The sequence below is a fragment of the Cebus imitator genome, unplaced genomic scaffold (assembly GCF_001604975.1).
Source record: "Cebus imitator isolate Cc_AM_T3 unplaced genomic scaffold, Cebus_imitator-1.0 Scaffold132, whole genome shotgun sequence".
Taxonomy (NCBI): Eukaryota; Metazoa; Chordata; class Mammalia; order Primates; family Cebidae; genus Cebus; species Cebus imitator.
This window is the reverse complement of record NW_016107447.1, coordinates 4816155-4831694: the sequence shown is the minus strand read 5'-3', so window position 1 is coordinate 4831694 and position 15540 is coordinate 4816155. Positions and strand designations below refer to the sequence as shown.

The window sequence follows — 15540 nt, the reverse complement described above, 5'->3', positions numbered from 1 at the left end:
CCAGGCTGCAGTGCAATGGCATGATCTTGGCTCACCCTCAGCCTCCTGAGTAGCTGGGTTTACAGGCATGCGCCACCATGCCTGGCTAATTTTTTTGTATTCTTAGTAGAGACGGGGTTTCTCTACGTTGGTCAGGCTGGTCTCAAACTCCCAACCTCAGGTGATCTGCCCACCTTGGCCTCTGAAAGTGCTAGGATTACAGGTATGAGCCACCATGCTCAGCCAGGTTAGATGTTTTAATAGGTGAAGACAGAAGCCTTTTGTGCAGTTTGTTGGAAAAATATATGCAACTTGGCTTTTTGGAAACAGAGTTTCGCTCTTGTTGCCCAGGCTGGAGTGCAGTGGCATGATCTCAGCTCACAGCAACCTCTGCCTCCTGAGTTCAAGCAATTTTCCTGCCTCAGCCCCATGAGTAGCTGGGGTTACATTTGTGTAATTAGCCACCATACCCGGCTAATTTTTGTATTTTTAGTAGAGACAGGTTTTACCATGTCAGCCAGGCTGTTCTCAAACTCCTGACCTCTGGTGATCTGCTCACCTTGACCTCCCAGAGTGCTGGGATTACAGGTGTGAGGTATCATCCCTGGCCAGCAATTTTTAATTTTGAGGAATTTCTTTCTTTTTTCTTTATAGTTGGTATCTTTTGTCTTCAGCTCTTTGCCAGCCTTACATTCTTAAGCTTTCTCCTGTTCTAAAACCTTTGTAGTTTTAGTTTAGATCACATTTAGGTGATCTAGGTCTAATTAATTTTTGTTTGTGGTGTGAGTTAGAAATCATGGTTTGATTTTTTTTTTCTTTTTTCTTTTTCCCCCTACTCCATGCAGATATCTAGTTGCTCTGGTACTGTATTTTTAAGAAAGACTTTTAATTTGTTTTGGTGTGTTTGCTATAAGTTGATTGACCTTATATGTGCAAGTCTGTTTCATACTGTTCTGTTGGTCTGTTTATCCTTAAATAAAATCGTATCATAGTTGTGACTTTATAGGAAGTTTTTAAATCTGGTAATTTAAGTCTTCTAACTTTGTTTTTCTTTTTATGAATGTCCAGCTTGGGCAACAGAGTGAGACTCTTGTCTCCTCCCCCCCAACCCCCGCAAAAAAAGTGTTTTGGCTAATGTCAGTTAGTTTTTTTTAGAGGGGTGTGTGTGTTATTTATTTATTTATTTATTTTTAACTTTTTCAGATAAGATGTTGCTCTGTTGCCCAGGCTGGGGTGCAGTGGTGTGATCGTAGCTCACTGTAGCCTTGATCTCATGAGGTCAAGTAATCTTCCTGCTTCAGCCTCCCATGTAGCTAGGACTACAGGTGCATACTACTATACCTGGCTAAGTTTTTTAATTTTTATTTTTGTAGAGTCGAGGTCTTGAACTTCTGAACTCAAGTGATCCTCCCACCTTGGCCTCCCAGAGCGTTGGGATTACAGGCATGAGCCACCCTGCCCAGCCCGGATTTAATTTTTATTTTCTATCTATGTGATTGTAATCACTTTAATATTCAGCAGGTTTCTGTTCATGTTTTAGATTCTTTTCTCATCTCTGTTAACTTAGTTTTATTTCTTTAATATGTAAAACAGTACATGCTTCCAGAAGTCAAAACTGTCATTCCCATCTGATCCCTTCTGTCTACCCTAATACCTCATACATACTTGTTGTAGGTAAAACTAATTTTCTTTGCTTTTTCTTTTTTTTTTTTTTTTGAGACGGAGTCTCACTGTGTTGCCCAGGCTGGAGTGCAGTGTAGTGATCTTGGATCACTACAGCCTCAGCCTCCTGAGTAGCTGGGAATACAGGCATGCACCACCACACCTGGCTAATTTTTGTATTTTAAGTGGGGACAGGGTTTTACCATGTTGGCCAGGCCGGTCTCAAACTCCTGACCTCAAGTGATCCACCCGCTTCAGCCACCACGCCTGGCCCATTGGTTTCTTTCTCCTTCCTCTGTTTTTTTTTTTTTTTTTCAAATCTGAGCATATAAATGTGTATTTACATATGTGTATTTACATATAGATATTTATAATAAATCCTTTTTTCTTTTTTTTTTTTTTTTTCAAATCTGAGCATATAAATGTGTATTTACATATGTGTATTTACATATAGATATTTATAATAAATCCTTTTTTCTTACAGTAAAGCTACCATACCATATGCACTCTTGTAGTTTGATTTTTTTTTTTTTTTCACTTCGTGTTTGCTGAGAATCCCTCTTTATCAGTGCTTAGAGATTTGTCTCATTCTCTTTAGCCACATAGCAGCCAGTAAGTAGTAGGCCTAGTCCTGGCTGGAGGCTCAGAGCACATGTTAAACTTGAACTGTTTGTGCTGCATTCATTTCTGGGCTCTGCTGGTCTAGCTTCCTTTTTTTGCCAGTTGCAATGGACCACACTAAACTCAGGACAGCCTGTGAGCAGAGGGCATGGAAGTAAAAAGGTCTGCCTGACTTTTTGGGACTTTTTCATGCCTGACTGGAACTCACCAGACTCAAGAGCATAAACCAGTTTGAGAAGTAAGAAGAAAGGCGAGAAAGCATTTGAAATTATCCCTGCTCCCTTTTGTGGACATGCATACTCCCTTCATTTAATAGGCCTTGTCCTTGATTCCCCTTTCCTGTGTCTGTGTGAAGTGTGCCAGCCAGTGTGCCTTGCAGCTTTTAATAAGTGTCTGTCCACTTTCACTCAGTCTTTCCCTCTGAAACAGGTGGCCCGGGAGAGTGGCCCACCCCACATGAAGAACTTTGTGACCAAGGTTTCGGTTGGGGAGTTTGTGGGGGAAGGTGAAGGGAAAAGCAAGAAGATTTCAAAGAAAAATGCCGCCATAGCTGTCCTTGAGGAGCTGAAGAAGTTACCGCCCCTGCCTACAGTTGAACGAGTAAAGCCTAGAATCAAAAAGAAAACAAAACCCATAGTTAAGGTAAGAATTTTTCTGAACACAGAAGGTGTTTTCATGACCTATAAATGGTTGAGGGGCTTAGAAGGCTGGTTGCTGTCCCTGAGGTGAAAGGGGATGAGACCAACATGTCACCCCCCAGGCCTGGCAGACACCTTAAAGGTGCTGCAAGAGCCACCTGTTAGGTCAGATAAGGACACTGTGTCCATTGAGGCATCTGCAGATTAGCACACACATCTGTGCAGGAGGCACTCATCACAGCCCCAGTGATTACAGTGGGGTATTTGGCCGGAGCACCGTGGGTGTCTGTGGAGCGTGTGGTAAAATTACAGTGCCTCCTTCTCAGTGACTGTGGTGCTGTTCTGAAGGTGGAGGAGATACATGCCAGGCAGGAGGCCCATGGGGGCAGGATGGGGCTGAGACATTTTGCTGTGTGCCTTTTCTTTTGGATTTTCGAGCCACACTAATGGATCAATCAGAGCGTTATATTGACCCCTTCCCCGCCCCCAGAAAGACATAACTCCTTGGGGGACTTTGTGATTTTCAGTACATGCAGCTTCATCAAGATCCAAATTTTTCTTACATAAAAGTTAGCATACTATATATGCCCTTTTGTTTCCTTTTTTGCTTAATATAACCTGGAAATCACTTCTGATCAGCAGAGTGGGCAAGGGCTCCTTGGCACAAAAGGTAGCCAGAGGAAGTAACTGGGATTCTGAGATTCTTCTTGCCATATGGCATCAGCTTGAGCTTTTTTAAAAAAAATGGTGTCTGGATTTTGAGCTCTTTTCAAGAAAATTGGGAACCCATCATAGCTCAGACTTTGGGGGAGTTGTAGGAATAATGTTTTATATTTTTTCTGCGTATTTACTGTCATATATTGAAATTTGTTAAAAAACAGGTGTTGCAGTCATAGTGATGCTTTGTTGTAGTGAAATGTTGGTGTTGGTTTGCTAAGACCTTAAAATCACCTCATAGCAATTGTAGAAAATCAAAGCATCTTTCCATTTTAAAAACGTTAAATTAAAAAAAAAATTAATTCTAAGCCATTAGGTCAACCCAAAATCTCTTATCTCCTCTCATATCCTGATCTCTGAGTTGACCAAATTCATGCTGTGAATAACATTACAGGATTTCCTCCTTGTTTGTTCCTCAGCCACAGACAACCCCAGAATATGGCCAGGGAATCAATCCGATTAGCAGACTGGCCCAGATCCAGCAGGCAAAAAAGGAGAAAGAGCCGGAGTACATGCTTCTCACAGAGCGAGGCCTTCCACGCCGCAGGGAGTTCGTGATGCAGGTGGGTCGGTGTGAATTGTGGATGCCCCTTTCTCTGACCACGTCCAAATCTTGGGGCCTGATGGAGGTTCAAGGCCTGGACAACTTCCTGAGGAGGCTGGGTCCTGTGGGCCATGTTCTGCCAGCAGCTGTGATTCTTATTAAGAGCCTGTGGCTTTCTATAATTTGACAGCTTACCCATACCACAGAAATCCGTAAAGGCTGCATATGAAAGATTAAGTTGTGTATCTTAAGGCTTAAAATAAACACTTACCGTATGTGAATGTAGGGTCTGCACATCAGCACTACTGCTGTGTGCACTGGGAGGAATGTGGGTATGTTGCACTGAAATTGTGAAGAAAGCATGCTAGGGTGGTGGGTGCTGGGGTGGCAGGTGCTGGGTAAAGTTTTTCTTCATTATGTCTCCTTGAAGGTTTATGACACTGCTCCTTTTCAAAGGTAAATTTTGCAAGTAGTATCAAGAGATCTGTTTCTCTTCCTCCTAATCCTTGTATAGTCTGGAATCCAGGGTTGGCTCGTCCTTAGATTGGGGTGACACTTCAAATTAGTGTGGAACATTTCTCTTTGTACTTAGCTTAAGTTCAAAGCTCAGTGGTTACTTCACATAGGCAGCTTAACTTAATTATGATTTGATTAAGTGCTTCTGATGTAAAACACAATACTTGACTCTTGTGTAGCAATTTATAACTTATAAAGTTGAGCTGGTATGAAACTGTGCAGTCAGAAGGTAGGAAAAGAATGATCCTTTCATTCCACAAAAGGAAATTGCAGTTTGCTGAGAGGATCAGTAATTTGCCCAAGAAGAAATGGCTGGTAGATGGCCAGATTGGAATTTAGACCCAGGCCAGGAAATGGTTTCCTTGACTCTCTTAGTCTTGTGACCTGGGCTTTTGGTTTTAGCAGCCAGGTGCCTGTGATCATGATCCACTTGGAAGGGGCTTGTAAGCAGGGATGTGCTGGAACATGTTTAACCACCACCTCTTCGGGGAGAGGGGGTTTGATGGGAGGAGCTGAATACATGTGTGTTACATATATATATATTATGTATTTATATATATAATATATATATATATACACATACACACACACACGTGTGTTATATACATGTGTGTTATAAATTTTACTGACATATACATGTGTGTTATACATTTTACTGACAGGATATGTAGCACAATTTATAAATAATATACACTTTATTGTAAATTTTGTACATATTTCAGTGTGACAGCATCAACAATAGTGTTATAAAATCATACAACACATAATGCTCTATTACTGTCCAGTTCAGCAAATGTGTTGCACATGTCATTGACAAATCCATACTTTAGATTTGAGATTTTGGTTCTAGCATGAATATTGGTTGATATTTTTTATTTACGTTAACAGGTAAGATGAAAGTAAAACAGGCTGGGCATGGTGGCTAATGCCTGTAATCCCAGCATTTTGGGAGGCCGAGGTGGGCAGATCATTTGAGGTCAGGGGTTTGAGACCACCCAGGCCAACATGGTGAAACCTCTTGTCTACTAAAAATACAGAAGTTACCTAGGAATGGTGGCACACGCCAGTAATCCCAGCTACTTGGGTGGCTGAGGCAGGAGAGTCACTTGAATCTGGGAAGCTGAGGTTGCAGTGAGCCGAGATCATTGCCACTACAGTCCAGCCTGGGTGATGAAGTGAGATTCTATCTCTCCCCTGCCCCCAAAAAAAGAAAGTAAAACAATCAAGACATGTAACATCACTCATTTGTAAATTATATGAGTGGCTTCTCTGCTAAATTGGATAATAATTTTCAAAGACGGGAAGATATTTCACTTTTTTGTACTAGTTACAGTGTAATGGCTGCAGACTTCTCATGCTTTTAAGATTAATCTGCTTTATTAACCTTTTCTTCATCATTGTAAGTTTAGAGTTAGACAATCAGTAAACAACTTAATCTTTGATGTGTAGCATTTGTAGATTTCTGTGGTATAAATAGTCCTGCCGTGGCTGATTCCAAGCTATCAAAGTGATACTTCTGATCGTAATGCCGGCAAGAGATATGCAGTAGGTCACTATCACAGACTGATCATACAAATGCAAAGCCAGACAGACCTTCAGAACACAGATAATTATAAAATGCAGTCAAAAATTACTTCTGTTAAAATAGTTCAATTATAAGCTTATATAATTAAATGTTTAATACTGGCTGTGTTTTAACAGCCAGCTTTCCGAACTCATATTTAGTAATTAGCTCTCACAGACAAGCAGGCCAGGTTCAGGGCACCACTGTTATCTCACTTCTGACCATTGTTGGGGTTATTTTGCAAACACACCAATTCCTGCCTGGTTGTTATTACGAAGGTTTAAGCACTGGTCTGTGTTTTAACTTCTTTGTGCAGGTAAAGGTTGGAAACCACACTGCAGAAGGAACAGGCACCAACAAGAAGGTGGCCAAGCGCAATGCAGCCGAGAACATGCTGGAGATCCTTGGTTTCAAAGTCCCGCAGGCGCAGCCCACCAAGCCAGCACTCAAGTCAGAGGAGAAGGTGACTGCTGTGGGCTCTCTCATTGCAAGGTGGTCTCTTGCCTCACCCTAGGGAACTGGGACGCCTCCAGGGGCAGGCTTCAAGGCAAGGCTTCATCCTCCTGGCAGTTAAAGCAATCCTGCTGAGCAATATGTCATCCATTTGGACCATAATATGCTTACAGGGGCCTCACATGTCCACTGTCCCCAGGCGGCTCTGGGTTAGATCGTGGTTGTGTCATCATCTTTCTGGTCTGGGGTTGCTTTGTGGAGGGCTGCTTGCTCCTCTCCATTTGTAAGATGAGGGGTAATTAGGCTTGAAATTACTAAGTGTGATTTCTACTCTAGAAATGATGCCTGTGTGAAAGATTTATAACTGTTAGGCTTTTGCTAATTGTGGAATAGGCTTTTTTTTTCCTGGGAAAATAAGACAGTGTGACAGTAGAGACAGGTCAGATCCAAAGTTTAGGTTTGGGATTTCTTTTTTCCTATGTAAGTTAAACATCAGATGAAAATAAACCCCTCTTGAAAAATTCACGGCCAGGTGTGGCGGCTCCTACCTGTAATCTCAGCACTTTGGGAGGCTAAGACCTTAAATCCAGGAGTTCAGGACTAGTCTGGGCAACATGATGAAACTGTCTCTACAAAAAAAATTAAAAAATCAGCCAGGTGTGGTGGCTTGTGCCTGTAGTCTGAGCTACAAGGCTGAGGTGGGAGGATCACTTGAGCCTTGGAAGGTCAAGGTTGCAGTGAGCCGTGATCACATCACTGCACTCCAGCTTGGGCAGCAGACCCTGTCTCAAAAAAAAAGGAAAGTTAAAAAGAATTTGTGTCTGCCAGAAGTGGTAAGCAGGACCTCAGCAAAAGCCTTGGCTGACCTTCTTGTTTCACGTCACTAAATAGTCCTAATGAGATAAACTTGAGATCATTTATAAAACTGATTCATTCATGTCTGCCAGTCTTATCGACATTGAGAAACGGCACCAGCCGTGGCCACATAGTTAATAACTGACTGGGGCCCCAGATACCACCAGTACAGAGCTTAGGCTTGGCTTTTGGGTTTTTCATTTCAGAATCTTGTTAGGACATTCATAGTGTCTTCCGTTATTTCTCAGAAAGGTGATGTTTTGAAAAAATTCTTAGGTAATAACATTTTCCCCATAAGGGTGTTAATTTTGGAATGTCACCTTACTTTTGAATAGAATATCAGCTCCAGGAAATATTCTTGATTTGTTTGTTCAGCTTCAGTCTGAAAGCTTCTTTCCCTACCTTGGTGGGCACTGCTGTCTAGCATCTCTGCTCTTTTTGGTTCAGTGCTTCCCGTCTCCCTCTGGGTGCAGAGCGCAGCTTAGCATTCATGGTTAGTGCACTTTGTTAGATGCTGTTTGTGGGCAGGGGTGTGGGCAGGAGGGTGCATTAGGAGGAGGAGACAGGCTCTGCCCAGGTGTCTGTCAGGGTGCCAGTGGTCAGGTGGGGCAGGGTTTTTCTGCCGATTGCCTCAGTTACTGCTGGTTGGGCTTTGCGTAGATTTAAACAGCAGGAGCTAATTTTTCAATGACCTGACTTATGCTCATGGCTTTTTTTTTTTAAAGACACCCATAAAGAAACCAGGGGATGGAAGAAAAGTCACCTTTTTTGAACCTGGCTCTGGGGATGAAAATGGGACTAGTAAGTGTGATCTTAATATTGTCTTTATCTAAATGTGATTCTGGGATTTACATGGGTCCTGAATAGCAGCAGGAACCCAGCCAGTGAGTTCCCGCATGTTTCCGCCTCGTTCCCTGATTCCCTGTGCTGCCGTGCGTGCCAGCGGGAGGGCCAGCGTGGGGTTTGACGGCATCATCGTGTTTTTCCAGGCTGTGGATGTGGGTTCGTGTTTACTATGTGTGTCCCTCCCAGGCAATAAAGAGGATGAGTTCAGGATGCCTTATCTAAGTCATCAGCAGCTGCCTGCTGGAATTCTTCCCATGGTGCCCGAGGTCGCTCAGGCTGTAGGAGTTAGTCAAGGACATCACACCAAAGATTTTACCAGGGCAGCTCCGAATCCTGCCAAGGCCACGGTAACTGCCATGATAGCCCGAGAGTTGTTGTATGGGGGCACCTCGCCCACAGCCGAGACCATTTTAAAGAATAACATCTCTTCAGGCCACGTACCCCATGGACCTCTCACGAGACCCTCTGAGCAACTGGATTATCTTTCCAGAGTCCAGGGATTCCAGGTAACTGTCAGGCCTGAGCTGTGGTGGCTGTGTCCCAGGACCGTCATATCTTGGCTTTCCCGAGAAAATGAGCTTTGCACTTTGTTTCTTAAATCAAGTTCTGTCCAGGGATGAGTTGGGGAGCAGTGGTGGAGGGGTGGAAGGGAAGGAGGCATAGATGTATTGTAAGCATATGTGGTAAGAGAAACATCTTTACCCTTTGGTAATAACATTTCAAAATTCAAGCCAACCCTGAAAACAAAACTTCCTACCATTGGCAGTAGTTGTAAATTTGGATTTCAAAGAACAGACTCATCGTGCTGATGCCTGGAAAGGTTATGGCTTTTCCTAGTCTAGGGCTTCTGAGCAGACACCTAGGTTCCTCAAAGGTCCTGGGCTGACAGGGCAGGTGTTGGTGTGGCCACAGCCAGGCTGAGTTGGGAAGAGCAGGTGGTCTCCCTGCTTGTGGGGCCGGGCCTGGAGCTGCAGCCCTCCAACCCATTTGTGTGCACTGTTCCCTACCCTAGCCTCAGCTCTCTTTTTCCCCTTAGGTTGAATACAAAGACTTCCCCAAAAACAACAAGAACGAATTTGTATCTCTTATCAATTGCTCCTCTCAGCCGCCTCTGATCAGCCATGGTATCGGCAAGGATGTGGAATCCTGCCATGATATGGTACGTCACACCTTGAGTGAGGGATTGGGGTGTTAAGTTGTGTGTTTATGTGGAACCTTTCTTGGTTCAGCTTGTTGCTGCCCTGAGGAAGATAGGAGAAAGATTCTCTTGTAGACCTTGAGAATAGTTGCTTGTTTGATAGTGTTCATATTTTTGAAGACTTTTTGTCATAGCTGTTTGGATCAATTTCTTACTCCTGGTCAGAGCTCGGCAGCTTTAGCCCACGTTTCCCTTCCTCTTCCCTGCTGGCCTGAGGGGCAACTGGGATCCTGCAGCTCACCCACAGACCGCATTCACTTCATCTCTCACCAGAACAAGGAACTGCAGGCCCACATTCTGGCAGCTGTGAAATACCCTTGCTTTGGTCTTCTGTTCAGATGAAATTATTGTTATCAGAAAACTGAGAAAAAGAATTGATCAGATTAACGAATCTAAGTAAACTGTGGTGTATTCACTTTGTGGAACATCATGTATGCATCAAATTAATGTCTCTGGGCTGGGCGTGGTGGCTCACTCTGTAATTCCAGCACGGTGGGAGGCTGAGGTGGGCAGATCACCTGAGCTCAGTAGTTCGAGACCAGCCTGGCCAATGTGGTGAAACCCCGTCTCTACTAAAAATACAAAATAAAATTAGCCGGGTGTGGTGGTGGGCACCTGCAATCCTAGCTACTTGAGAGGCCAAGGCAGGAGAATTTCTTGAACCTGGGAGATGGCGGTTGCAGTGAGCCAAGATCATGCCACTCCACTCCAGCCTGAGCAACAGGGTGAGACTCCATTTCAAAAAACAAAAAAATTAGTGTCTCCAAAGATAATATAATAGAAAAATACATGATAGGCTGGGCGTGGAGGCCCACACTTGTAATCCCAGCACTTTGGGAGGCCAAGGCAGAAGGATTGCATGAGCCTAGGAGTTTGAGACCAGCCTGGGCAACATAGTGAGACCCTGTTTCTATAGAAAGAAAAGTACACGAGTACACGATAGATTTTTTTTAGCGGGATATAACATTTGTGCAGTCTGGTTACCACAAGGTTAAAAATACTGGAAGAAAAAATACATTTTCAGAGGTTATGATTAGTGAGTGAGGTAACTGTGAATATTTTTAAAACTTGTATTTTAAATTAAAAATTGAAAGTTTTATTTAGTAGTACCAGAGTTGAAGAAGTTGCCACCTGTTTGCTGGGCAGCAGGAACTCACCTGCCTGCCTGTCCTTGGGAACTCACGTGGCGGTCCCAAGCGGTGGCTGTGGCCTTATTCTTCTTTCCATCCCCACTAGGCCGCACTGAACATCTTAAAGTTGCTGTCTGAGTTGGACCAACAGAGTACAGAGATGCCAAGAACAGGAAACGGACCAATGTCTGTGTGAGTGCACTGATGAAAGGGGAGGCGCTGATGATGGGGAGGCTGCTCCTTGTTTGCACTGAGTTGACATGATCTGCTGACTCAGCGGGAAAACATTCGCCTGAGTTACTTTCTGGCTCTTTTGCCTGAAAGGTTTTCAAGTTCTCTGGACAGAGAGCTTTACTTTTAAAAAACATTTTGAGTAGGTCATACCTTCACATGGTCAGAACTCTGCATTATTTTACAAGGTGCAGTCTGAGCCTCAGACAGTCCCCATCCCATCCCTTCTGTTCTCCCCAGCGCCTCTCCCATAGATCACATTTTCACTGATTTCTCCTGTATCTTTCCTATATGTTTCTTTGCACCAGTATAGACATATATTTCTTCCCTCATTTTCTTCCTTTTTCCTGAAGAAGTAACAAATACATAACACCCTCCTTGCTTATTTTACTTACTGGCATATCCTGGGAAAACTTTTCTTATCATAAACTGGGGCTTTTAGTATTGGACTTCCTGATGTTTGCCAGTTTCTTTTCATTTTTAATGTTACTTTAATTCTCTTACATTTCAAAACTAGTGTCATTTTCATTTTTCTTCCTTAAAGGTGTGGGAGGTGCTGAACCTTTTCTGTCCATGAACCATTATAAAATCCCAACATATATACTGAAAATACTGAAACTGCTTTGAAAATTTGGAATTTCTGATACCTCCAGTGACGAGAGACACGATGGGTAAAGGATGTGGGCAGCAGCAGGGAAGACAACAGAGACACGAGGAGGTGGCTGTGGCTGGGCTGGACTGTGCTGGGGTTTGTTGTGATGGCCACTCGGTGACCTGGTGGTCCCTATGCAATAGCAGCTGCCTGTGGGGAAGAAGGGCTCCTAGCTGCTGGCTCTCCCAGGACACCACCAGATCCATGCCCTGGGCACCTCCATGTTTGATCCTTGTTTTCCCCTGTGTGAAAGAACAGAGAGCACGACCCCTTCTCAAGCTGGCTTGCTCAGACACGTTGGGACACACCCTGGACAGCCACGCCAGAGAGAGGCTTTCAACCAGCCCCAGAGCTAAAAGCACCAGAGAAAATCAGATGCTTCCTACTCAGCGTGACCTAACTTTTCTAGCGTGCTATGGCCCCACTACCCACACCATCACCACTGCTTTCTCTTCCAGCAGTGATCTGTATTCTTAGTTTCATTATTTTCTTTTGATTGATACGACACTATATAAAATTTTCATTTTAGAGTTTCTCAATTGTATCTAGTTATATAGCACAGTTTGGAAACTTGTCTGAGACTGACTTCATCAGTAATCTAACCGACAAAGATCATATCCATGTATCTGTGGTTAGACATTTTTATTAGACATTTTTATTTCATCGACTAACCCCAGGACCATTTCAGTCATGCAAATTGTGTGCCCTCTGGTTCACAATTGAAACAGTTGAAACAGTCCTGGACTTTGAAAAGCCTTGAATAAGTGTCCCACAGTTGTATCAATTGGACAATTTAGGAATTTTAAACTTTAGATGATCATTTGGTTCCATTTTTATTTTATTTTTATCTTTGTTAATGCAAACAGGACTTAAATGAACTTTGATCTCTGTTTTAAAGATGATTTAAAAAATTGTGTATCTATACATACGGCTCTTGAGGACTTAGCTTTCAATACACTACAGGATATGATCTCCATGTAGTCCATATAAACCTGCAGACTGATTTTCCAGAGTGCTCGATACTGTTCATTACATCTCCATTAGGGCTGAAAAGAATGAGCTACGTTTCTCTAGACAGCTGTGTTGCTTTTGATGTTGTGTTACTGTACACAGAAGTGTGTGCCCTAAGGCTCTGCGTGTGGTCCGTATAGGAAGCCTGGTAGCCCTGCGAGTTAAGTACTGCTTCCATTCATTGTTTACGCTGGAATTTTTCTCCCCATGGAATGTAAGTAAAATTTAGTGTTTGTCACCAATAAATGGTAATACTAATTTTTTTTGTTAATTTATTCTCAAATGCCATGATTGCTAGTTTGGTCCCCTCCCAACTTGCCCCTACCCTTTTTTTATTTTTAAGAAAAAACTTTGTAATGCTTGTGATTCTGTCTGGGCAAAAATCTGAAGATCTGAAATAACTTTATATCAAACCATTGATCAATAAACAGCTACTAATGAAGTGTTTGGTCCTGTTGAGCAGTAACTAAAAAAATAAGGGAAGATGTAAGGGGATGGAAGCTCATCGTGGGGGACCACGCCAGCCCCTGCAGGAAGCGCTGCTGCCCCTGAGAGGCATGTTGGGTACCTGGGTGAAGGGACTTGCGCCTCCTCCATAACTGACATTGCTGCCCAAAAAAACGACCCCAAGGAGCTGAGAGAGACTACCAGTCACTTCCCCAGGGCACCCTCATCTCTCACCATAACTGAGCACTGAGGAGGACACATGTTCTAGCCTGGTTGAGGGGTGGGCTAGTTGGTTTTCATTTTTTAATTTTAGAAGAAGAAGAAGATTATAAAGATTTCACTATAAAGCCAGCTGATGGATTGGACTGCTGGAATGACTGAAAGTGATCAGAAGGTTATGGAAAATGCTAAGGGCCAAAGGAAATGCAACGTTTTGAGAATAAAATTAGTGAAAGGAGAAAAGGGATCTTTTCATCTTTAAAAACAACAAAAGGATTCCTCAACCTGTGGCTTACATCATGACCCTCTCCCAGACCAAAGGTTCTTAGCGAAGCTGAGCCTGGGGCCCTGACTTTGCACGTTGGTTTGCAGGGAGTGCACTTGGTGGTAGAGATGGCACTGGAAGCTGGCCAGTGCCGCCATCTGTGTTTTTGACTATTTATGAAAACTCATTCTGGGTACTCCATTGAAGAAGAGGTAGCCTGAGGTGACTTTGGTAATACACTCAAATTAATTGAGCATTAAGCTCTAAAAATATTACAGTAAAAAAATTATAGTTCAAAAACAGAGTAGTAAGTTTTTCTTTTTTTTTGAGAGAGAGAATCTGGCTGTTGCCCAGGCTGGAGTGCAGTGGTGCAATCTCAAATCACTGTAACCTCTGCCTCCTGGGTTCAAGCAATTCTCCTGCCTCAGCCTCCCTAGTAGCTGGAATTACAGGCATGTGCCACCATGCCCAGCTAAGTTTTGTATTTTTAGTAGAGTCAGGATTTCACCATGTTGGCCAGGCAGGACTCGAACTCCTGACCTCCAGTGATCTGCTCGCCTTGGCCCCCCAAAGTGCTGGGATTACAGGTTTGAGCCACTGCACTCGGCCTAGTATAATTTTCATTAGCAGCTTTGCATGGTAAGACATTACAGTATATATAGCCTTTCCCCCGCCCTTTTTGAGACAGTATCTTGCTCTGTTGCCCAGGATGGGGTGCAGTGGCCTCAAGTGATCCTCTTGCCTCGACCTCCGAAAGTTTAGATTATAGGCCTGAGCCACTGTGCCCAGTAGTATATAGCCGTTCTTTACCTTTTTTTTGCTTTTGAGACAGGATCCTACTCTGTCACCCATGCTGGAATGTGGTGCCACAATCACAGCTCACTGCAGCCTTGACCTGGGCTCAGGTGATCCTCCCACCTCAGTCTCCTGAGTAGCTGAGACTATAGGCACATGCCACCATTCCTGGCTAATTAAAATAATTTTTAAGAGACAGGGTCTCACTACATTGTCCAGACTAGTCCAACTGGGCTCAAGCGACCCTGTCACCTCAGCTTCCCAAAGTGCTGGGATTGCATGTGTGAGTCACTGCACCTAGCCCTTTCTTTTAAAGTTTCGAGAAATAATTCCATGGAGAAAAGGTGTATTTTACCGAAATGATGTGTACATTCCTTCAGGCACCCCCACTCCTCAAAATGTAGATACTCCTCCAAGTCAGACCGAACACTGCCGTCCGGTCTGTGGACCCCATGCCCGTCTCACTAGCTGCTCCAGCAGTATCTGTCCCTTCCTGGTCCAGGGTCCCTGTGGGGAGGTGTGTCCTGCCTTTAGCTTCTCCTGCTGTTTGCATCAGTCCTCTGGGCTCATGTGCTTCACATCCTAGTGGGTTGAAGTCCACAGACCTCTGTAGTAGATCCTCAGCCTGGGTCTGGCTGATGGTGACCAGACCTGAGCAGCACTTCTGTGGCAGGAAAGCCATAGAAACTATGCTGCACTCTTCTCTGTATGTCACGCCAGGGGCACACCATTTAACCTTGGTGACCCAGGCAGATTGCTCCACTGTTGGGCTGCACTGTCTCCTAGTAATCAAGGACTATTGTGTGGGGAGGCATCTGTAAAGCAGCCTGTTTCTCTCCACCCTCCGTTCTTGTCCTTTGTGGACAGCTCCCATCTGAATCCACCACTACTGCCCATTGATGAGCCTCCATGTCCACTGTTCCTTCTGCCAACACCCGCCCCTGTGTGGAGGCCGCCCTCCCCATGATTCACTGTGTTAGCTAGTGGACTCCTAGTTTGAGTGGGTCTCAATCCATTGCAGCCATTTATTTGATGTTCAAATTGTCTCACATTTGGCTATCAGAAGACATGGCACAGTGACTCCTGTGTCCTTCTGGCATGTTTCCATCTTAAAATTTTTAAAAGTTGTAAGATACATAGAAAATTTACTGTCCTAACCATTAACTACTATTTTTTTTTTTTTTTTTTTGAAACAGG

General features: G+C 43.8%; 1 protein-coding gene across 6 annotated transcripts in view; it reads left to right on the top strand.

The window, feature by feature from the left end:
- STAU1 (staufen double-stranded RNA binding protein 1) overlaps positions 1-13059 on the top strand; it is a 73656-nt gene extending 60597 nt beyond the window's left edge. For 3 of the 6 annotated variants that reach the window (XM_017541383.2, XM_017541387.2, XM_017541384.1), the window contains 8 exons: positions 2674-2904; positions 4037-4180; positions 6558-6704; positions 8275-8350; positions 8582-8901; positions 9432-9554; positions 10830-10915; positions 11499-13059. In XM_017541383.2, the coding sequence (XP_017396872.1) occupies positions 2674-2904; positions 4037-4180; positions 6558-6704; positions 8275-8350; positions 8582-8901; positions 9432-9554; positions 10830-10915; positions 11499-11514 (1143 nt within the window). In that variant the 3' untranslated portion in view covers positions 11515-13059. The remainder of the gene's footprint in view (positions 1-2673; positions 2905-4036; positions 4181-6557; positions 6705-8274; positions 8351-8581; positions 8902-9431; positions 9555-10829; positions 10916-11498) is intronic. The other 3 variants (XM_017541385.2, XM_017541389.2, XM_017541386.2) reach the window with 1 other exon arrangement.
- The last annotated feature ends 2481 nt before the right edge of the window (positions 13060-15540 follow it).